This window comes from Falco biarmicus, chromosome 4 (assembly GCF_023638135.1).
Source record: "Falco biarmicus isolate bFalBia1 chromosome 4, bFalBia1.pri, whole genome shotgun sequence".
NCBI classification, from domain to species: domain Eukaryota; kingdom Metazoa; phylum Chordata; class Aves; order Falconiformes; family Falconidae; genus Falco; species Falco biarmicus.
In genome coordinates this window covers 36,142,175-36,164,212 of record NC_079291.1, presented here as the reverse complement: position 1 = coordinate 36,164,212, position 22,038 = coordinate 36,142,175, and the positions used below count along the sequence as shown (strand labels likewise).

The 22,038-nt window shown below is 46.6% G+C and overlaps 2 protein-coding genes across 3 annotated transcripts in view; both read left to right on the top strand.

Annotated features, from left to right (window-relative positions):
• Positions 1–2,453: 2,453 nt before the first annotated feature.
• LOC130147255 (guanine nucleotide-binding protein G(I)/G(S)/G(O) subunit gamma-11) lies at positions 2,454–6,320 on the top strand. Of its 2 annotated transcripts, none has more exons than XM_056334131.1 (3): positions 2,454–2,608; positions 2,749–2,847; positions 5,863–6,320. In XM_056334131.1, exons 2-3 carry the CDS (start codon positions 2,752–2,754, stop codon positions 5,986–5,988), a joined length of 222 nt encoding a protein of 73 aa, XP_056190106.1. In that variant the 5' UTR covers positions 2,454–2,608; positions 2,749–2,751; the 3' UTR covers positions 5,989–6,320. The 2 variants fall into 2 exon arrangements, with proteins under 2 accessions (XP_056190106.1, XP_056190107.1); XM_056334132.1 differs by having other exon boundaries at positions 2,467–2,606; positions 2,744–2,847.
• A 107-nt stretch (positions 6,321–6,427) lies between these two features.
• LOC130147254 (probable acyl-CoA dehydrogenase 6) overlaps positions 6,428–22,038 on the top strand; it is a 90,108-nt gene continuing 74,497 nt past the window's right edge. The window contains exon 1 of the mRNA XM_056334129.1: positions 6,428–6,624. Coding sequence (XP_056190104.1) covers positions 6,472–6,624 — 153 coding nt within the window. The 5' untranslated portion in view covers positions 6,428–6,471. The remainder of the gene's footprint in view (positions 6,625–22,038) is intronic.

Sequence of the window (22,038 nt, the reverse complement as noted above, 5' to 3'; positions counted from 1 at the left end):
ATGAGTGGCTGCAAGTTAGGTGTGCTCTCTATAGATAACAGTAAGCTAATCTGATCTCCTATTGTTCTCCTCCACTCCCTTTACGTGACGGCGTTGGGTCCCAGTCCTTCAGGCAGGTGCTGCATCAATGGGATTGTGATACAGGGCCCTGGAAATCCGTGGCCTGCAGGAAAGAAGTCACAGTCCGTACGGGCTGTAAGGAGCAGGAACTTCATAGCACCCTTATTATTTCAGGAACTGACTTTCTTTCTATGGCTTCTCTGCTTTTTCTTATACGGTGGCTGACTACAGCCTAGTTTTCTGACATAGTTTTATATTTCATAAAGGCAAGAAAGAAGAGCACATTTAATCTGTACCCCACCTACGTAGCTTCTGAAACGATACGAAGGGAACTCTCTCCCTCCTTTTTCAGCACTTTCCCTTTTTACAGAATCTCCAGTTGCCAAAGGTTAAGTGGGTGCTTTGGTGATAAAAAAGTAAACCCTGGTAGGGTTTGAGGTGTCACCATGGGGCACATCTGCCATGTTTTAGAATCTTATAGCTACAGCTGCCAGTAGTCCTCATTTTTAGAGGGTTTGTCAGGCCTACTAAGCCCAGTAACTATAGTAAAGCTTATGTCTCCCCAGTAGGAAAGAACAAACAAACAAAACAACATACATTTTCTGTTTCCAGAAAAAATCAAAAGGCCAACTTTCTAATATTAAGAAACTCTCAAGTGATTTTTAAATTAATAATATCCTTTAGTTTTCATTGGATTTTGTTGGAATTGCAAATAAAGTCATTGAAATACCTCTTTAAACAATAGTACCAAAATGAATACTGTCATGCAAATACCATTTTCCATATTATCCATTTTTCTGTGCACAGACACATACAAATCAAAGTTTGAGCTAAACCCACCTACACATCAGTGTTGCAGTGCATTGCAGTGTTTATTCAGCTGCTCCTCTGCTATAACAGCAAAGCTCACTTAGATAGGTAAGTATCTGTAAAAATATATGAAGTAGAGTAAAAGTTAAACACAGCCAGTGGTAGAAAGTCCTTTATTAACTACCATTAGCAGAGCTAGTCATGTCAGATGACAGCTGACTATAGGCTTTCCATTACAGGGTTATTGGTACCAAGCTGTGACTGTCCTTCCCACCCTAACCATGTTCACGATGTGCCAGAGCCCACCCTCAGCTCGCTCCCACACCCCACACCTGCCACCACCACACCACATGCTCTCTGTCTCTCGGCACCACAATGTTTCTGCTCCCGCCAGCAGCCCTGGCTCCCTTGGCTCCTTCCACCTGTTTTGGCTGGCCCGCAACCAGCAGCTGGTGGGGTTTGGAGATGCAGCTGCCAGTGTAGATTAAGGGAGTGTAGAAATTGCATATCAACAGCTGGGAGTGAGGAGATAATAGCCAGAGGGAGGGGAGGAGGAACTGATTTTAGTGAACTGGCTAAAATAAAACGAATACAAACCCCAAGAGCACTACAAGAATAGCACTGGAGAAGGGAGAAGAAGGATGTAAATCTTACACAGTGCCGACAGCTGCTTACATCTGGTCAGTGGGGAGAGGAGAGAGGAGTGTCTTTAAGGGGAAGAGCCAGAGATGGGAAGAGGGAGGGATGACCACCTATGGGGACCTTTGAAGAGCCAGATAACAGAAAGACTTGTGCAGGACCATTTTAATGGCCTGCAGCTTTGTTCAGTGTGAAGTCGTGAATTCTGCCTCCACTGGTATTGAAGGAAAGCAGCTGCTGGGATCAGAGGTGCTAGGTGTTACACAAACACACATGGAGGGACTGCCCTGTTCTGAGAAGTGTATCACCCTATTGAGATCTAGACCTCGAAAGTATATGCAACCACAGGAGAAGAATTTCCTAGCTCCTTCTTGTGTCTTCTGAAGCCATCACTTCTCTTACAAGGGGTGCTCCATCCTCAACACTCGTCACTACTCCATGACTCCATTTGACTCTAGACTAAGTCCAGAGACACTTAGTGCAGGCTGGGCAGAACAGCAGAGCTGCAATTCTGCTTTGCCCCCATACCTACCGACAAAAGTTGCTATGTCTGCCAGTGATGGGCTGGTCGCCCGCCTGGACGCTTGGCCTGAGAGGGGCGGTTCCTTCCCCTCTCTACCTTTTAGCCCACTTCATTCATAGTTGCAATGGACAAACCACCTGCTGCTGCCTTAGCTGGTGGGCAGTGGAGCACAGAGCCCAGGGATTCCGGTGGCACAGGCAGACAAGAACCATCGTGGGGGCCAGGAGGAGCAGGAGAGCTGGCAGAGGAGAAAGACCTTACGGCCAGGCCGAAACACCGGGCCGCCGCTGCTGCGCTCGCCCCTCTGCAGTGGTGAAGAGGGAGAGGGCGGCCCGGGAGGGTCGCTGCAGTCCCCCCTCCTGCCGCCGGCTGCCCCGCGGGGTGCCGGGGCGATGCCGCTGCCCGGGGCCGGTCCCTCCCTGCGCAGTCCGGGCGAGGGTCGGGGGCTCTAATCCGGCTCGGGGGGATTAGCGCGGCGGTTTAAAGGCCGGGACGGCGCGGGGACGGGGTGCCCGGAGCGCCGGGGAGGAAGCGGCCGCTGCTGCCGCCGCCGAAGGACAGCCCGGACGGCACCGTGTGAGTGAGGCCGGGGGCGGGCCGGGGGCGGCCGTCCTACCGCGCCCTCCCGGGGGCTCCGGCCCTGGCGCCCTCGCTGCCCAGAGGTAACCTCTTGTCCTTACTCCCTCTCTTCCTCCCCCCGCGCGTTGGCAGTGCAGACGATGCCAGCCATCAACATCGAGGACCTGAGCGAGAAGGACAAACTGAAAATGGAAGTGGAGCAGCTCCGGAAAGAAGTGAAGCTGGAGAGGCAGCCGGTGAGTGGCCGCGGAGAAGGGGCCCGAGGCTGCCCGGCGGCCGGCGAGGCCGGGGCCGCAGCGGGGAGAAGCCCGTTACTCGCCGGGCGGGGGTGAGGGGCTCGGGCGGCTCCCGGGGGCACGTCGGGGGGGCGGGCGGCGGGGCCGGCCGCCCCAGCGCAGCGTGGAACGGGAGCGCCCCGTCCCGCCGTAGGCAGGGGCAGCGGGGCTTCGGCAGCAGCTCTGCGGGGGACCCCCGGCTGTTCCGGGACGGCCACAGTTTGCACCGACGGGTCCTGTCACCCCCAGTGGGGCAGGGACCGGGGACAGCGCTGGCGACATTCCACCGGTAGCCCCGCGTAGGAGCGCCGGCCCTTCACGGGGGTGACTGCAGAGCAAGGGGAAGGGGCGCACCGCCGCCGGGGTAAGGCGCCCCGAAGGGCTGGCACGGGCCCGCCGGCTGCGGCCGTTCCCGTTACATTTGGCACCCCATGGCTTCCCGGGCCTCGCGCGTCCCTGGAGCCCGCCGCCGGCACAGGGCAGCCTTTGCCTGGCGAGGGAGGAGCGCGCCGAGCTCAGTTCCCCCCTCTGGAGATCGCGCTGGGACCTGCCCGTGCCAGGTGAGGGGCGGTGTGCCTGCGGGGGCCTCGCCGCGGCACCGCTCCCGTCCCCGCCCGGCCGGGACCGCCGGCAGCCGGCGGGGTGCGGGGGACGCTGCCCTCGGTCCCGCACGGCTCCCGCCCCTCGCCCGCTGCGCAGCGCCCGGGCCAAGGGGCCGCCGGTGCAGGGCCGTGACCCGCCCGGCCTGAGCCGGCAGAAACACCATTTACAGCGATTGTTTCTTTCCACAGATGAAGCAGTTTCTTTCCAGTTAAGTTTTTGTAATCTTGCACATTTTCTGTGGATAAATGACATGCGGAGCTGACCTTGCTCCATGATAAAACTAGTATTTTTTTTATTTTCTTTTTTATTCTGCACGCCAGCAGAAGCAAACTGCATCTAAATAAACGCTTCTAGTTAGGACTAGAAATGCGTTTACGTGTGGGAACCGGTGCCATTAGCGGCTAATCACATTGCAGGTCTAGGTGTTTAACCCAGCTGCAGTTACATTGCAGCTGTCAGTAAGGTACCAGTGACTGTAGAAGTTACGGTATAGTCTAAAGCTCCAGCAGTACTGAAGGCTCCACATCCAAGAACTATAGATATCTATATAATTCCTCAGAGTTCCCAAGCAACTGAAATATACTCAGTAGGATGTACAGATTTTTATTTTAATACTACTAATAATTATTCTTATTACAACTATTATTACTATTTAAAATTTTTTTTTAAATTTTTAGGATAAACCAAAAGCCTGATCACTTTAGGGAAATAGGTGTTTTCAAACCACCTGTAGTAAAGTACAGACAACATCCTCAATTTTAGCAGTGTATTATAACAGAGGTTTCACTGTGAGAATGAAATCTGTGTTGTAATTGTCACGGTCCCCTGGTACCTGTATGAGTGTTACAGGGACAAGGAAATGCAGAAGCCACACTTCTGTTATCACCTAAAGTGAAAATGTTTTGCCAAAGTTTTCCTGACCCTTTCCTATACCTTTACAGCACAAAGAGGAAATATCCTTTAGAATATTTTTTTTTACATACATAAAAATGCCTGAATGTATCTTTAAGCAGACAATTTTTTTTTTCTTTATGTGTGAAAAAGATCTTGTAAGTGTTGACTGAAGTAAACCAAGCCCTGGTCTTGCACATACTTTGGAGCACAGCTCTACTATGGCATAAGGTGCCCGAATTTGAATGAACAGGGTTTGTGAGGCACAGAAGAGGAAGGTACAAATAATGGGATTTGTAGGCCCAAATTCTTTGCTGTAAGGCAGCTAGAGGTAGTTAGATCTTATTTTATGCACTGTTTAGTGGGAATTAACTCTGAGTTCTTTCTAATGGCTTAAAGTTGAATTTTGCACAGGCTGTGCTCTGTTGGTATGTGATACAGCAGGTAAACTCATTAGTTCTTTTGTCATAATTTTACCTATGGAGTGAAAAATAATTAATAAAGAAGGGGCCTTGAATTAGAAATACTAGTCATGTAGTGGCCTGGCCAACAGAACAGCTGGTTCCTGCTGCTGGCTGCACTGCTATGCCTCTGCTAGGAGCGAGGGTAGGAAGGGAGGTGGTGGGGACGGAGCTGGGAGCCTGTCCTCACACACCAAGGACATTTTCTGCTGACACAGGGAAGGGAAACGAGATATGGTGGACAAAGATCTTTGGAGCTGGTGGGATTTGCTTGTGCACTCAGGTTCTGCAGATGCTGTTACTACATGTGCTGCACTTGCTCCATCTCAGTGAACAAAACCAACCCATTTCTTCGGTACAAGCGGGTTCTGTGCAGGCTTACTTACTGTGCACACTTACAGTGCTATTTTGTTATTAATGTCATGCAGAGTCTCATGCATATTATGTTCTCTCATAACACAATAGGCTGTTTTATTAACCGTTGCTTGAAACAACCCCAGGTAACCTGTAAGTAAATTGTCTTTCCTAGTCGGGTCTTCACTCCCATTCAAGGCGCATAGTTGCTTTTATAGGAGGTGGGAATTTGTATTACTACTGAAAATCATTACTGTATGTTTTGTTTGGGAAAAACATGTAAAGCCATAAATATTTTGACATGGAAAGTTCCTGATCCTGAACCCATTGACCATAAGTCATGCTGATGCCGAGGAATGTGAGCCACAGCTTAAAAAACTATATTGGCTAATAATAATAAAAAAGCAAGTTTAACTATGCAGCAGCTGCTGTTCCGAGCGGCATATACCTTCCCAGCGATACTCACATGCTCTGTGAATATCGGGCTGTGAAAAAGTGGAAGGAAGCAGAGTCTGCACATGGTTGGTGCTGGCTCTGCGGTCAGCTCTGTTCTGTTCGGTGGGAAGGTAGGCGAGAGATGGAGGGGTGCGAATTCCCTGGGGTGCTGGCTGACGTGCGGGGTGAGCTGCGGCCCTAACACAGGTCCTTCTCTGTTCTTTCACCCGAGGTGTCCAAGTGCTCCGAAGAGATCAAGAACTACATCGAGGAGCGATCGGGCGAAGACCCGCTGGTGCAGGGGGTTCCCGAGGACAAGAACCCCTTCAAGGAGAAGGGAGGCTGTGTCATCGCTTAGGAAGAGGAACCCAGCGCCTGCCACCGGAGCAGGCACTCTTGTACCCGTAGGGAGTCACTAGCGTGTCCCCACCGCCGCCGGTCCTTATGGGAAGAGCACAGGATCAGATTTTTTTTTTTTTCTTTTTCTTACAAAAATAAAGAAACCAACCCGAAAGCAGCTGAGCCCTGCGTCGGTGGCTCGGCAGGGACGGCTGTGCCCCGCTCCCCGGCGCGGCCGTCCCTCCTCCGCCGGCGGGGACGGCTCCTTTCGCTTCGCGGCGCCCGCTTTCGCCACCGGTTTACCGGTTGCTTCACGGCTGTTCGTTGGCATTAAAGCAAACCTGCCTGTAACGCGAGAGCCTGCCGTGGCTTGCTGCGGGGGAGAGGAGCTGGAGGAGGGACGGGCGGGGCGGTGCAGGGGCCGCCGGGGCGACCCGCACCAGCCGTTAAAGCTCGCCGGGGCAGGCAGGCCGCGGCCCCGGCCGGAGCGGGGCGGGCGGCGATGGCGCTGCGCGGCGGCGGGCGCTGGGCGCGCTTGGCCCCGGCGCTGCGCGGCGGCTCGGCCCCGGGACGCGGCGGCAGCTCCGGGCGGCGGGACGGCGGGGCGGTCGGTGACACACCGGGGTACCGCGACTTGCGGGCGGCCCTCAGGAAGGTACCAGGGGGTGGGGGTGGCGGCGGCGCTTCCCCGCGGCGGGCCCGGGAGCCAGGCCGCCCGAGGCGGAGCGAGCAGCCAGGGCAAGGCCAGCTTGACGCCCGAACGGCCCGGGATGTGTTTAAATACGTAAAGTTCCCCCTGCCGGTGTCAGAAACGAAATCGTGTGTCCCCTGCGTGCGACACAGCGGAGCAGAAAACCCCGTCCGTGGCGGGGGCTGCGGCGGGCCCGGCCCCGCGGGGGCCGTGCGGGATGTGCCCGGGGCTGCCCAACCGGCTGCTCCTGCCCCCGCCTCCCGCCCGCGGCCGCCGCACGGAGGACGGGGGGGTCGGCCCGGGGGCGCAGAGCGCAAGAAAAGGCCCCTTTGTCACTGCGCTCCTTCTAGGCGGGGGGTAACGGGAGGTTCCTATAAAACCGAATCGTAAACCCGGAGGAAAGTAGGCGCTTCTGCCAAGGTGGCGTGTAAACGGAAGGCCGGTGACAGTCCGCATGTCGCGATGTGGGCGAACCCTCGGGACCGCCGGCAGTGAGGGCAGCGCGGCTGTCCGGGGCCGGGAAGCGGGTGTCCGGGCGGGGGGAGCCCGGTGCGGCGCTCCGCCGGGGGGGGTGGGGGGCAGGGCCGGCCACCTTTCAGCTCTGAACCCGTGAGAGAAGTGCTGAGGCTCAGTGCCTATTAAAGGGGTACGCAGCGTTACGGGGCAGCCCCAGGGGAGATCAGAGGGACGTTACGGGGTGGGAAGGACCCGTCCCGGGTTTACCTGGGGGTTTACAAGTCTGAGCTGGCGGTGCGGTGCTCTGCTGTTGCTTTTTAAAAACAGTATGCACTGGATTAGCAGGTGTTAACTCCTTTATGTGAATTTGGAGCTGTATCTTTGACAGATGCTTTTTAAAATTACTTAAATAATCGTTTATTTCCATGGATAAATGTAAGTCTTTCCAAATTTCACCTCTTTCCCAGTTCACTGTGGGCAAAAGATAGTGGAGCTACTTCTGGGTCATGTGATCTTCACTTTTTTTTTTTTAGGAATCAACTTTCACACTTCCAGTGTTAAAACAAGATATCCCAAAGGCCATTCAGTTAATCAATTATCACTAAGATGAGGCTTGTTACTATTGAGCTTTAGTAGCTGTGGGTTCATCTTCCATGTTATAAGAAAAGAAGATTGAGGAATAAAAAAAGAGATGCATGACCAGTCTGTTTCCTAAGAAATTGGTTTCATTAGTCTAAATTCCTGGACCTTCTGCAAAGCAGAAATAAGCAGCCAAAGAATCAGTAGAAGAAGTTGGAAATGAATCCTCCCCTCTCACCTGGATTAATAGTGCAGGATTTTGTAGCTACTACCACAGTGTCACATTTGTGCTGATCTCATCTCATCTGCAGTGAGCCTTTGCTCTGTATGTCTGCAGAGTCATCTGCCTGGCAAACATGTTTCCTGGCATGCTGCGCCCTGTTGCCTATTCGGGCACTACAGCTGCATTAGTGAGAAATCAATGTCCTCCTGAAATACAGAGGTCAAGGCCAGTCCTTGTGAAGGCATTAATTCAGATCTGCAAGATTTTAAAGTCCTGCTTTGTCGTGGATAGGCTAAGGCACGTGTTGGATTGTATCTCAGGTGTTTGCAGCTGTGTATTAAGGATGGAATGAAAAGGGAGGCGAGAGAAAGTGGCTGTGTTAGTGCCTGCTGGTGCAGCATTTGCTGCTCTGCTGGGTGATACAGTGCAGTTTTTTACAAATACAAATACTCCCCCTCAGCCTTGTTTTTATATCCCCCAACACCTGTTACAGTGCAGCTAACAGTATGCCAGGCCTTGCTGGGTTTAGTGCAGATAATTGCATCATGGGTTAAGAGGGAATGTGGTGCTACGTCTACCACATAAATCTTTCTGATGAATACATTGTAGAAGAAATTACAGTAAGCAACATAAACTCAATTTTATCATTGTCCCATATTTTACAAAATAATTCTATAACATTTATTTTAGATTTTATCTGATCATATATAGAGAAAAAAATAATCACCAGTTTATGTCAAATCCAGTCTGTGGTTCTCCTCGCTCCCCCCAAGCTTCTAGCAATCAATGTTTATTTTGGCTTAAGTTAAGCCTGTCCCCAAAGACTTTAGGATAAACTGAAAAGTGAAGTCTTTGGGAGAGAATGACCACTCAGGATCTGTAACACATTTTAGGTGTACCTGTTATGAAATTTGGGACATGCTTTCACTGGCTAAACCCAGATGTAATGACGAGAGAAATCAGAGAAATGAGCAGTGCAATTCCATGAGTGAGAACTGTTAATTTTTTGTTTTCATTAATTTTATTTTTTAATCTATTAAATTAACATATTTTAAATGATCTGCAATTTTCCAATTGTTCTGAGCAGGATGAGGAAGAGACTCTTATAATTCCAGGGGGCTGTTTTTAGCAAGGTTATTGAAATAACCCTGTGAGTGGTTTCCTTTACAACTTTATAGGTCACCACCCTTCCTCTTGGAAATCGAAAACGTAACTTTTCCTTAACTTGTTGAACAATGCTTGCAGTGCACTAGTATCATACAGCTTGCTGTGTAATTAAATTATAATATAACTGGCTTGAAGGAAAAAGATTTAACCTACTCTGTGTATGTGTGCATAATAGTATGAGCATATATATATATATATACGATATATACATGCTGTCCATTTTTCCTTTCCTCTGGCATTAGTAGTAAGAAGCTTTAGGAAACAAGTTCAAAAAGGATTGGCATGTATTTTGCTGAAGTTGCATGTAATATAAATGAGATTTCATTTTATAACCAGTGGTGACTTGGTCTGGTTACACAGTGTTCCACTTCTGTGGGATAAGCGGGATTTCCCCTGTGAGACTCTCCCAAAGGACACTGCTACTTTATTTGCCAGTCTTGGCTTGTATGTCATGAGTTTCTGTTTATTAATATGTATTTTTTTACAGTAATTAAAGCCCCTTCATGTTAGAGAATGCAGGATCTGAATTAAATGCTGACATTCACTTTAACTTTCAGGTAAAATTACTGTATATTCTCTGTCAAAAGAATGTGGCTCTTTTTGGCTTTCTGCAAAATACTGAAGAGTGACCACTATTGCCACTGGAGCACCTTGGATGCAATTGATTTATATATCTTTGTAATAAATCATAAAACCCAGTAACAGAACAGCAAAGTAGTAGGTCGCAGTTGTTACAAATAAATCACTTAAAAGATAGTTTCTCACTAAACTGGGAGGGAGAAAAGACGCAGCTGAATCTGCAAAATACATGACTTGCATCTGTAAGTTAAAAACCTTATTCATCCTGCACCTGAGAAAGAAGTTTCAGAAAGGAGACAGGTAAAAATTGTGACCCTAGTAAGGCTTACAGATTTTCCACTGAGTGCCCTTTTAAAGGAAGCAAAATGTATTCCCAGATTCTGGGGTATTGGCAATAGCCTTTGTCATCTTGTGCCTGACAGAAACACCGTATAAACATTTAGGGGCTAGTTCTCTTGCTGGTATAGATAAACACAGCAGTATCCTTTACCACTGCCAGGAATTTTTGGTGGTAAATTACCAGAGAGGAAATTGTCATAATTGGTTGCTCTTGTTATTGGAAGGAGCAGGTGGGATATACCACTGTAATAAGAAGGGCCACCCAATACATTCACTACTGCCCTACTAAGAGCTGCTTTTCAATCAATTTAGAGGAATAAGAGAGAAAAACATGAGCTTTAGCACAGTCAAGGAAGCTCTGTAAAAAGCTTTTTCTCATAATCAGAAAAAAGGTCACTTAATGTACAAATGCTTCATTGTCTAGCAAAAAATGCAGTAAAGGCAATTTTTTAAGCGGTGCTCTTACTTGTTGTCAGAGTAGTGTGTACATCTGAGATTGCATTTACAGTGTCCAAACACTGGATTTTTTTCCTATCCCATATTCATGTTAGAACAAATTTCCAGTACATCTAGTTAGACTTGTCTATGCGCATCTTTTAGTAGAACTGGGCCTAAGGGATATTTCTGTGGCTTGGATCGGGCTATTATATTGCTTTATCATTGTCATACCTGATAGGATTAGGCAATACAGTTAAGCACTTCTGACAACTAAAATTGTGTCTTAATAAGCAGTTCATGAGTAAGCAGATGTCCAGGGTTTATATATGTTTTGCCATGACTGCTCAGAAAATGTAACTTTGCTTAAAACTTTTTAGGTCAAGTCTGATGTGCAGTTAGATCTCCCCACGCTGCCCCAGCCAGGCATTGAGGTGCTCTGAAAGTTTGCCTGTATTTCATTGAGTCTTGCTCTGGACTTTGAGATTCAGGGAGATTTTTTCTGCCTCTTTGGGCTCAGAAGGAGAGTGAAAGCTTACATCCAGGTGCAGTCTTTGAAGATGAAATTTGGCAGATGAATGCTGATACATTACATGAGGAGACTTCCAGGATACTTGGTGTGCTTCCTAAAATTATTTGCTGTTATGCATCCAGGTTTGTGTATCTACACAGGAATTATTTTATTTTAAACATCTTTTAAGAGCCAATGTTCCCTGGTGATTAGCCCTGGCAGCAGCACCTGAGCTGTGTGTTCCCTCAGATAGGTTTCAATGCCTAGTTTTTAACTTCTCATTAAAAAATTGGAGCATTAGTTTCTCTGTAGGAGTAAGTCAGGATGAGCTTAATAATTTGAACTATTTCTAGAAATTCCATTATATCTGCAATCTGCCATTTTATACATGGCAGCCTTCAAAACATGCCGTGTAAACCTGAGATTGGGCAAACTGGTACAGGCAGTGTATGGCGTTCCTGAAAGTCCAACAAGTGTCTGAAATGGTGAGGTGCAGAGATCCTAAGGAGAAGGGAGTAGTGGGGAAGCCAGATTGTTGCACCTCAGACTGCTCTTTCGTGGTGGATGTTCTGCTCCCTGCCCGTGCCGCATGCCAGGCCGCTGGAGGAGAAGGTGCTCCGTGAAAGCTAAAGGACAGGAAGGCTGGAGTATGGAGAATGCTCTGATGCACTCTTGACCATGCCAGCCGATGTCTGGTCTCTGGCACTGCTGCACAACCAGCAGGGTTTTGTCTGTCATCGGGAGCCGCCTTTCCCTGTCAGCATCACCCACACCTGCTGTGGGCAGGAGGCTGGGCTGGAGGAAGCACTGCAGTGTTTGAGAGCGGAGATGCTCCTCAGGCAGGTTTGGGAGGATTTCTTGAGAGCAGGTGCTTTCAGATCTGTTGTCACAAGTATTGCTGTTAGAAGAATGCAGTGGGATAAGCACGATGGTGTGTGTCGTGATTGCATTTTCAGAGGCAGAGAAGGAAATTACAAGCTCCTCTCTTATTCTTGAGAAAAAACCAAACTTTCCTGGGGAAGCAGATAAAATCCTGGAGAGAAATCACCTTGTTTAGAGAGAAATGCGGAACATTTTATTTCAGCTTAGCTTTCTCCCAGCCACAAAAAAACCCAAACAAACAAAAGAAAGCACCAAAAAAAACCCCCACCCCCCAAAAAAAAGGAAAGTAGAAGGAACTAGAGCATGCTGAAGCAGTGCATTAAGTAGATACTGTGTAAGCTTCTTGTGGTTCAGATGACCCTACAAATTTTTGGCTGATGATTCAGTATTATGAATTAGCAGACCTTCAATGGGGTCAGCTTTTTTAATCAGTGAGGATACCCCAAACTTATTAGGTACTTGGCTGATATGATGATGAGCATAGGTTAAGTGCCAGAATATATATAAACAGGCATAAGTTGCCGGTCTGTGGTGAGTCTTCGTCTACGGTTTGGCATGTGTAGAGGTGTTCTTTGAATAACTCTAAATAATGTTTTTTCCTCTTTTGGTGACATGAGATGAAGAAAAGGTGAGGGCAGCAATAAAGTTAGGATCAGTTTCTAGGACTGAGTATTTTTCTTTTTAGCTAATGGATTCAGTCATGGTGCGGGTTTCTTGGATGTGGTCAGTAAACCATGTCTTATGTCCAGGACTACTCTTCTGGGTACAGGTGTGACAGCACAGATACGCCTATCTGAATATGGCCCACTGATGGACTTGGAAGCCCTAGGTGTATGACAGGAGATCCTGGTTGCCACTTCGGTCCTGGTTGGTGAAAAAGCATCAATGGACATTGGAAGCTCTGCTAATGGAGATAGACATCTTGGGAAAGGAAATCCATCTGTCCAGTTGAACAAACAGTATAGCCCAGCCAGCACTTGATACAACATTGCTTAAAGCAAATCTCTCCAGCTGTTGCCCAATTTTCAGGTTGCGTTTCTGCCTAGGTACTACATTAAGTCCTGAGCAATGTGATGGGGAACAGTGTGTGGGAGGCAAAGATGGATAAACTCCAGAGGCACATGCCTTTGAAGTTGGATCCCACTGTATAATTCCATCTCTAGCATCAGCAGAGAGGTGGCTGGGAATGGTGTGGGCCACATTGAGATAACTTGTTTTGTTCCTGCAGGGATGTAACCCAGACTCAAAAGCAGGATCCAAACCTCAATATCCCAGCCTGTGGTGCGCATCACGCTATACCTCAGCTCAGCAGCTCTGTGTTGGAAAGTTCGAGTTGCAAGGGAAAAAGAAAATGCTTTGCTTGGTTCTGTGTTGCCTACAGAACTGGATACAAGTAGCCAGAGCTCCCAGACATCTTAAAGTCTTGTCTAAGATCAGCATCTGGATTGACATAGTGTACATTTTTGCTCTTGTAGGACTACCCTCATTTGAATGTCCCCAGATCCTAGGAGCAGCCATACCCTCAGCGCTCACTTGTTCTCACTAATTTTGGGTTCCCTGTATGCCAGGCCAGAAAAAAAGAAAAAAAAAAAAAAAAAAAGTCTTTGCCTATTATATGGTGAAAGTGTGGGGTTTGTGCTCATTCTGGGTCCTTCTGGGGCAAGCCCTCCAGCTGAAAGTCAAGTTGATTGGGACAGTCCCATGTGGGAGTTTTTAGATATGTTGTGATTTGTGTGTGTGGGAAGATTAGTGATAAGATTAAAATTGTGAAATCGTATGTTCTGGGAGTTAGGACAGGGCACCTGGAGAGGTTGCTTTGTTAGCAAATGCAAAGAATCACTCTGGTTATGGACAGACTTTGTGGTTGCTGTGGATGAGTCTGAACCCAATCAACTGACGGCTGGTTGGAGGTAGAAAATGGGATTTATTTGACCTAATTTTTCCCCACAATGACACCATGTGCACATGGGGTTCTTGTCTAAGAAGAACACGGGGCCCCACATGGCTTAAAACCCATAGTGTTGAGTATCAAGTGAGAAATGCTCTTTCAGTGGCATATTGCTTTGCCCATTGTGGTGTGGTTGAATGGAAGATGCAGTAGATACTACAGACAGAGAGACAGCTCAAGTATAATATAATCTACATGTGCTCAAAGGAGAGACAGGGAGAAATTCCATGGAACTGAACACAGAATTGATTGCCTGATCTCAGGAGACTTTGAAAATATATTCCCATCCCTCTCCACTGGAGAACAGATTTCAGTATGGTACTTGCATTTCTTGGAGTCTGGAGTGGGAAGCAATTTTGGGATCCTCCCTTTTTTGCCATAATGTGTGATAGGGCAGTTGAAGGCATTGTGGTTGGGAGTGTACAGGGACTGCCAAGACATTCAGGTCTGTACAGGAGGCATTTGCCTGTGCAGCTGTCCTGGGAAGAAGGAAATAGGGAGGGAGGAGGGGTTGGCTAGGGTCATGTAGGTCCCTCACCAGCTGGAGCTGGTCTTCCAGCATCTCATTCCTCAGGAAAAGGTTAAGCTAGGCTCAGCTCCCAGGTCCTGGACTGCACTTTTTATTTTCTTAGTATGGTGATGATGTGTGCCCTCTGCTCCAGCACTGGGGCTCCCAGATGTGCCAGCAGCTGCACAGGATGGAGGGGAAGTGCATGCTTCTGGACTTCCTGCTGGACTTGTAGGTTTTTCAGGTTTTGGTAAGTTTTGGCAAAAACTTTTTGGTTGATTCATGGTTTGGGGTTCTTTTTGTCTCCTGAAGTAAAAATGGTAGCCAGATGTATGGGACCAAAAGATCTGCAGTATTGAAATTTCTGAACCGGTAATCAGCTTTGCTTATGTATTAGGTATGTTGCAAGGAACTGTGTTGCAGTGAAAGGGAAGAAATATGATGGTTGGAACAGAAACCTGTCTAGTTACTGCCAAATGAATAGAGCAGGCAGGCAAAGCTGCAGAGCAGTCATAAAGCACATGCTTTTTTTTTTTTTTATAATTTTGTAAAAATAGATGGGGACAGGTGTATTTTATTATATAATGAGATGCTGCCAACTCTTCTGTTATTGGGTTTTTCACTCCGATGACTTTTTTTTTCCCCTTTGAGAAAGGGAAAATTTCATTTAGTGACAGTTTGTTCCTATATTTGCTGGTCACTGCAGTCTTTGGTACCTAGTGCTGCAGCAGATTGCATGATTCCTTTGTTGCCTGTGGCACAGCTTAATTGAAGGTACAAAAAAGGAATTGTGGTGCTCTAATTAACCAATTTTAAATACATGTCTTCCCATTTCAGCCATATACTTTCCAGCACTTGGGACATTTTTCTTTTTTTATCTTACGTGAGCCTACTGAATAATGGTTTAAACCCACTGGAAGCTCAGCTCTAGCCACAGCTATGTGCAATGGCAGTGGAGAAACCCAGATGTGAGCCAGGCCTGTTCACCCTCACTTTGCAGCAATAAGTGGAAGTATAACAAAATACCCAGGGCGCTAACGATGACATGTTATCTACCCCTTTGAACTGGCTTTATAGTGCTAAGCTGGAATGACTTTTTTTCCTTAATTCTTAATGTCTCAAGCTTATGTATGACCAGCTGGGAAAGGGTAAAAGGGAAAGCTAAACAACCTGGATACTGTGTGTATTTACATCTAAATGCACACACATGCACAGAGTAGATTCAGGTGGGGTTATATGTAACATACCTGACATGGTTGATGTGTCTTTCTCTATTCTGTCAAGTGCTTAGTACATTTACAAGTAAAATCAAAGATCAGCAATGCTGTCCATGGAAAAAGAGGGTGGTGAGCATGCTCAGCCAGGTACTTCAGTGTGGTCCTAATCTTTTCTCTGTGTAATCCCACCAAAGTAAGGGGACTGGCAATGTGTTTAAATAGGGTAGGTGGGACTATTATTTTGTTTTTTAACTGCACTTAAATTGAACTTTTTCAGATCAACCCTGTATCATTGTGGAAAATGTTCTCTTGGCTTATTCCCGGCAACAGTCTGATGACAGCCCAGGATACAGAAGTTTCATGTCAGCATTAATGTCCAGTCTCAAATCCTGTACTCAAATAGGGCAAATTCTCCAGTGACAACTCGTGTAGATGGTCGTTTGCCCAGGTGTCGCATCATACATTGGCTGAGTAGTCAGGTGTGAATACAAAATAAAAGGCACAGATTGTATCCAAATGCCGAAACTTCTACCTTGTGGGTAAGAGGGAAGGACTTGCCTTCTTCATGCAGAGGGGAGAAGTGTTTTGGCAGCATCTAGGACATCTTCTACCCTGACAGGACCCCTTGCATAGCGGTGAGTCATATTTTTTACATAGATGTCCTAGGTGAGTCCTAACCAATAAAAGCATGTATGTTTTTGTAAGAGGAGGAGTGAGGGCTATCCCCCTTGCTTCAGTTAGTATTAAAAAAAACCCCCAAAACCAACTCAAAAAACTCCCTAGAGAATATCTCCACCTTCACCCTGTGGTGATGATGCATCCTGAAAGAGGAAGCGGCAGGCTGCAGCTTTGCTCCCTAGATGACTTCAGACCTCAGGCAAGCTGGTAATTTTGGATTTTGGTTGCCAGAAGAAAGCGCACTGAATAACTTTGTGCAAGCAGGCAAGGTTAGCACTGCAGGGAATGTTTTCTGCTGCTGTGTGGTGAAATCATCTTTGTGTGATGGCGTTATTTTTAACCCATTGAGATCTTCTAAGTCACATATTGCCTTTGCTTCTGCACATGATGTCATTGGAGACGGAATGATTGCCTCTTCCCTTGGGGTAGTGCCCGCCACCACCAGGCCAGGTGATCTGGAAACTTGGGCAGCTCCTTGCTTCTGCCAGGGTCCCCTAGCATGTGTCATGGGAACTGGAAGCACAGGAGCAGCTACCATCCTGGTGACATTGTAAGGACCTCATGAGTGCAAGATGGACAACAGGACCCTGCTTTGCCCACCATATGCTGGTAGATGCTCTTATCAGTGAGGTGCCATGGCAGAAGCGTCAGTCTCTCCACAGCCTTTCTGGTAGGTAGCAGCTATGAGGAGTCGGCCTCCTTTTGTGCGTCTGGATTTGCCTCGGTTGTGTCCTGAATGCATTTCCACATCCCAGTCTCCTTCCCTGCATCCTTTCTCTACCTAGGAGAAAGTATTCCTGGGAAGAGTATTCCTGGGAAAGGATTGGCCACCAAACTTTGGTTAGGGCTTTGGAGGAGTTGTGAGGGAGTCAAGGAGAGCCATGGCCTCCAAGCCCAGGAGCAAGAAGAAACAGGGAATATAAGCTAGAAAACTCATTCTGGTGTGCTGGGGATGCGTGCCTCTGAGGAAATGGAGACCAATGTGTGGGGAATGAACAGCTGCTATTTGGATGTATAAGGCTCCCCTGAGGAACAGCTGAGAGGACCTGCACCAGCCGTGGTGAGGTGGCTAGCAAGGAGCTCACTGGTGGGATCCTTGTTGCCTTGCACCCCTTGGGGTGGGTTTTGGCAGCCAGGTTTGGTAGCACCCACGGGTGGCCCATGGGTCTGACCGCCTGTTGTGGTTTAACCCTGTCCCAGCCAGAACCAGCACCCCACCTCAGCTCTGCCTCACATCTTGCTGAAGCGCTACCTTGTCCTCGGCACCAGCACCCCTACAGTGCCGGTTGTCTTGCAGTGCAGGCATTGCTGCTGGTGGTTGTGAATAAAGCTACAAGGAGAAATGTTTTGCGGACTGTTAATTATTTTGTTTAGTTGTTGCTGGTATCAAAGGCAAAGAGCTCTCTGGTGTGTTACCTCCTTCCTGTCAAGTTGGTGTTACGTTAATGTCTAGATATGACCACTGAAGAACTGTCATTAGCGGTTTGTTGCTTATTTGGTTTTTTTTGTTACATTAAATATCCCATTAATTATGTCATCTTTGCTTATTATATTAATAGTGCTAAGTTCAATTACTGTAACTTCATCTAAAGCACAAAAAATGCTCATCATAACATATGGTACAGTTACATGGTACCACTAAATTGATTTAATCTTATTAACACAATATACCTTTTTCTTAGACATCTTTTTTTTGCTTTTCTACTAAGTCTAATCTCATCTTAGGTATAACTCACAGGAGGCTTTAGTAAAAGTTTCTGTAATTTCTATAAGAATTCAGTTTATTGGTTTTTATTTCAAGATTTCTCATCTTGCTAATTGTGTGTTAAAATATACTGCCATTGTACAGTATTATAAGGGATCGATGTAACGGGTATTGTGTGTAGAAGTGGGCTGGCCTTCAATTTGCGATATGAATCACTTCATAGAAGGTAAATTTACTAGTGAATAATGGAAAAAAATCTTTAATTGCTCTAAGGTACATCTGTACACACTCTCAGTACCCAGAACACTTCAATCACAGTTTCTACTGTTGTAGAAATAATATATTTATTTTAGAATATAGTGATAATTAAATGGCAATTGCTAATGTTTCTGGGTAGGTGCTGGTACAATATCAGCAGAAAATGCTGAGCATCATGTGAAGGAAAATCCCTACATGTGCTTTTTTGTTTCTTTTCTCATTTACAGTGGAAAATAATCAGAATGTGCAACTGTCTGGCAATGTTTGGGGGAGAAATTTTCTTCACTCTGTTATAGAGAGAAGTTAGAATAATCCATAACAAAAAAAAATATCTGAATTTCTGCCTCTGCCCCCTCCCCAACCCTGCCACTGCATGTCCCCATTGCTGGGCAGGAAGATACAGGTGTTGTTTTCACAAAAATTTGTCAAGACAGTTTTAAATGAAAACACTTTTATTTTTCTTACTGTCATTCAACACAAAGTGAATTTGTTGGCTTGGTCAATTTCCGGATGGGCAAATAGCCACTGTGTTTTTTGAAACAATTCACAGCCGCTATCAGCCCTGAAGCCATGTTTTCAGAAGCTTCCTGGAGAGCAGCCCGAGCTCTTGTTGGGATATGTGCTAAACCAAGGCTGCCTCCAGAGCCAAGCCCTTTAGGTTTGCATCTTCATCGTTCAGATGAAGCAGCCTGAGAAAAACACTGATCCCATACATGAGACTTACTGTGCCCTCGCTGTCAGGAAAGTAAGAGTTTCTGTTGTGGTTTACTGGTGCTTTATCAGCAGGTGGGAAAGATATATGGCTCCTAAATCAACTTTGCATCCCAAATGCCATTGTGATTTGGCCAGCTAGATCAGGTGGAAAGATTTCCTTTGTGGCTGGGAATCTCTGTCAGATAACACCCGGAGCATGCAGTGTTAAAATATTTCTACTGAGGGGAGTTTTAGGTCTTGTTACAGTCAGTGTTCTAGTGATGCAAGTCCAAATGCTATCACCCATGATTTCCACATTTTCCATGATAAAGCATATAAAAATAAGCAGACCAGCTGCTCACGTGCTGTGGAAAGCTGGCTTCTGTATATTTGCCAAACACTGCCCGTATACCTTATGATTTAGGTTAAGGTGCCTGCAGCTCTTAGTGTTTGCTTCTAAAGGCTGTGTGCATTCAAAAAACATATGAATATACTCCAAGTTAATTCATCAAGATTTAAAGTAATTCAAGTGTGAAATATTTCTCTGGAGGCACAGATATGAGCAAGTCGCCAAAGCCAAGGAAAAGGGCAAATCAAATGGTTAGGTACACAGCATTATTTCACCTGCATTGAAATAAACCTGTTATTAGCAATGTTTTAAGCAAATGTTGTGTAACTGCTTGTGTTCCTTCAGTCATTGCTGGCTTGACCTTTCAAAATACATCTCTCTGTTTCAGTTTACTTTTATATGAAGGGATGGTAATATCCAATAATCAGTACCAAAGCATCAGCCAGGTGACCGGTACTGCAGTTCTCTGGTAATGTGGTTTATATTTGTATGTGGCAGTACAAGGGGAGCTGTTCCCCCAGCTGCCCTTATGAGTGTGAGTAGCATGTGTGATTTATACGAACTATTTGTGTCTAAAGTGTAAAAGCTTTTGATAGGACTTATTTAATTTCTTTGCAAAAATACGGTTTAAAGTGGATGGTCCAATGGCTAAGAAAAAATCTGTGGATATCAGTATCTGGGCTGTGATAGTAATTCTTCTTGAACTTAGAGACATGCACCATTAGTGGTCTGAGCAGTGAGGTTGTCTTTGGCTTTTTTTTGTTGCGTCATGCAAGGGAGATCTTGTTTTACTCAACACAGCAAACTTCACCTGGGAATAATTAAACCTCAGCTCTGTCAAACAATTTGAGTTTTACTCAAAGGCACAGGAGCAAGCAGGTGATAATCTGCAGAAATGATGTAAAATAACTTCTGTTATGCCTTAGTCATTCTTCTGACTTAGTTTGACTTCAAAGGTAGCTTTGTATGTGGGCTGTGAAACACTTGGCCTAGTACCAACCATAACAAGCACAAAACTCTGTTAGTACATTCACTTCATACTTTTGCCAGAATCCATTAAAACACTGAGATAACTTTCTGTATGTGCTTCATAACCTGCTTCTGGCACTTTGCTGGATGTTATCCATTAACATTGCCAGGTATTATTACAAAAAATCAAAAGGCGTTTCACCATTTGTAACTCAACATTGAGGGCCAGCGTCCTAGAATCTGAGCATCTAGGCTGTGGCAGTAGTGAAGTTACATGTGGGCTCTCCTAGATAGTGTCCTGGTGAGTATTTTGTTGCTATTGATCAGGAGGCCTAGGTTATTCAGCATAAGAGATGAAGAGAGATGATAATTAATGAATGAGTTGAACATTCAGTACGTACATTTCTTAGAATTTGGTGAGAAAAGTGAAAAAGTGATTTTTCTGTTACCAATAGTGAAGTATCCTTATTTCTGTGGCTGACTGGGAAGCAGAAAGCAGCCATATATGGGCTGAAATTCTCCGAAGAATGCGCAATAAATAGATAGTTCAGAAGAAGGCTCTGCAGGGTCTCACGAGCACAGCAGTTTGGGAGGGAGAGGGGTTTATTTCCAGGTCAAGGAACAGTTAGCGCTACAGGACTTGTTTATTTACTGTGGAGAAAAGACGAAGAGGCACAAGTTCTAAAATAATAAATTCTCTCTTTGTGAAACAGTGTAGCAGTAAAATTGCGGTCACTGATTAAAGGGCGTTACCTTTCTGTTGGGAATTGCTGTTTGTTTTGGTAAGGTTTGGCTTGGGGGAAGGACAGTGACTTTTTGTTTCACACGTGGACCCCCTTGTGCCTGCTGACCCGGGTGCGGGGTGCAGTCGGCAGAATGGCAGAAGCAGCCTGTGCCAGCCCCTGCTTTGCTCGGGGAGGTGGGCAGAGGTGGGTGCTGTGCAACTGACTCCTTTTGAGAGCTACTGACACCACATCTGCCTTGTGACAGGTTGGCAGGAGCAAGTGTGAGGTGGCAGAAGCACGAACGCCCCGTGCACCCCATGGCATAGGGCTGTTTGGCATGGAGCCAACTCTGGTCAGGAGTTACTGCTGGGATTAGAGGTCAGCTGCAAAGCTGCAGGTCACCCATTTTGCTGCTTTCCCATAGCCATGGAAATCTGGGACTCTGTGGGGCGAGACGTCCAACCCTTGTGCTCTGAAACCTAAAAGTGTTACTGAATGTTGTGGCTGTATTCCAGATGTGTTTTGCTTGCAACAGCTGGAAGGGCAGACAGCAGCCTGGACAGAGCAAGGGCAGTAGCCAGGCAGCTGAGGACACTGACTTTTGGAAAATGTGCAGCAATAGCCCAGTTGACAGTCGCCCAGGGACTAGGCTTGGAAATACTATAAAACCTGTAAGAAGACGAGATTTGCCATATCCTAGGGAGGTCTAAATGCAGACTGGACACAAGTGCCCTGAACAGCACTGACATCCCTGCGAGCCCTTCAGGGAAAGGCAGGGGAAATGCGGTCTCTCCTGCTTGCCTGTCTTGCGTACTATGTGGTCATTGTGAACAGATCATCAACCTTCTGTGTCAAGATCCCTCTGAGAATAATCCAGGTTTCCCTTCCTATCACTTCCTAGAAACTGTTTGCAAAAGGTAACAAGTGGTGAGGGGAAACTGCTGTTTTCATAGGTCCTGGAGAGGCTTAAACCGGCTCTGATGACTTCCTGTTGTAGTAGTTGTAATTGCTAAAAGAATTACTTGTATTTGCCTTGTTGCATCTGTTGTAATAGTTGTGGGTGGGTGGAGAATAAGGACATTCAACAGGAAGTAAGAAAATTAATGTGCTTTCAAAATTTTCCCTGTATTTTTTTTTCTTTTTAAATTAAAGTTTTT

Excerpts from the sequence above, each read along its gene's own strand:
- LOC130147255 (XM_056334131.1), top strand. The coding sequence starts at position 2,752 with ATGCCAGCCATCAACATCGAGGACCTGAGCGAGAAGGACAAACTGAAA. Across the intron at positions 2,848-5,862 it reads TGAAGCTGGAGAGGCAGCCG|GTGTCCAAGTGCTCCGAAGA; the intron begins GTGAGTGGCCGC and ends CTTTCACCCGAG.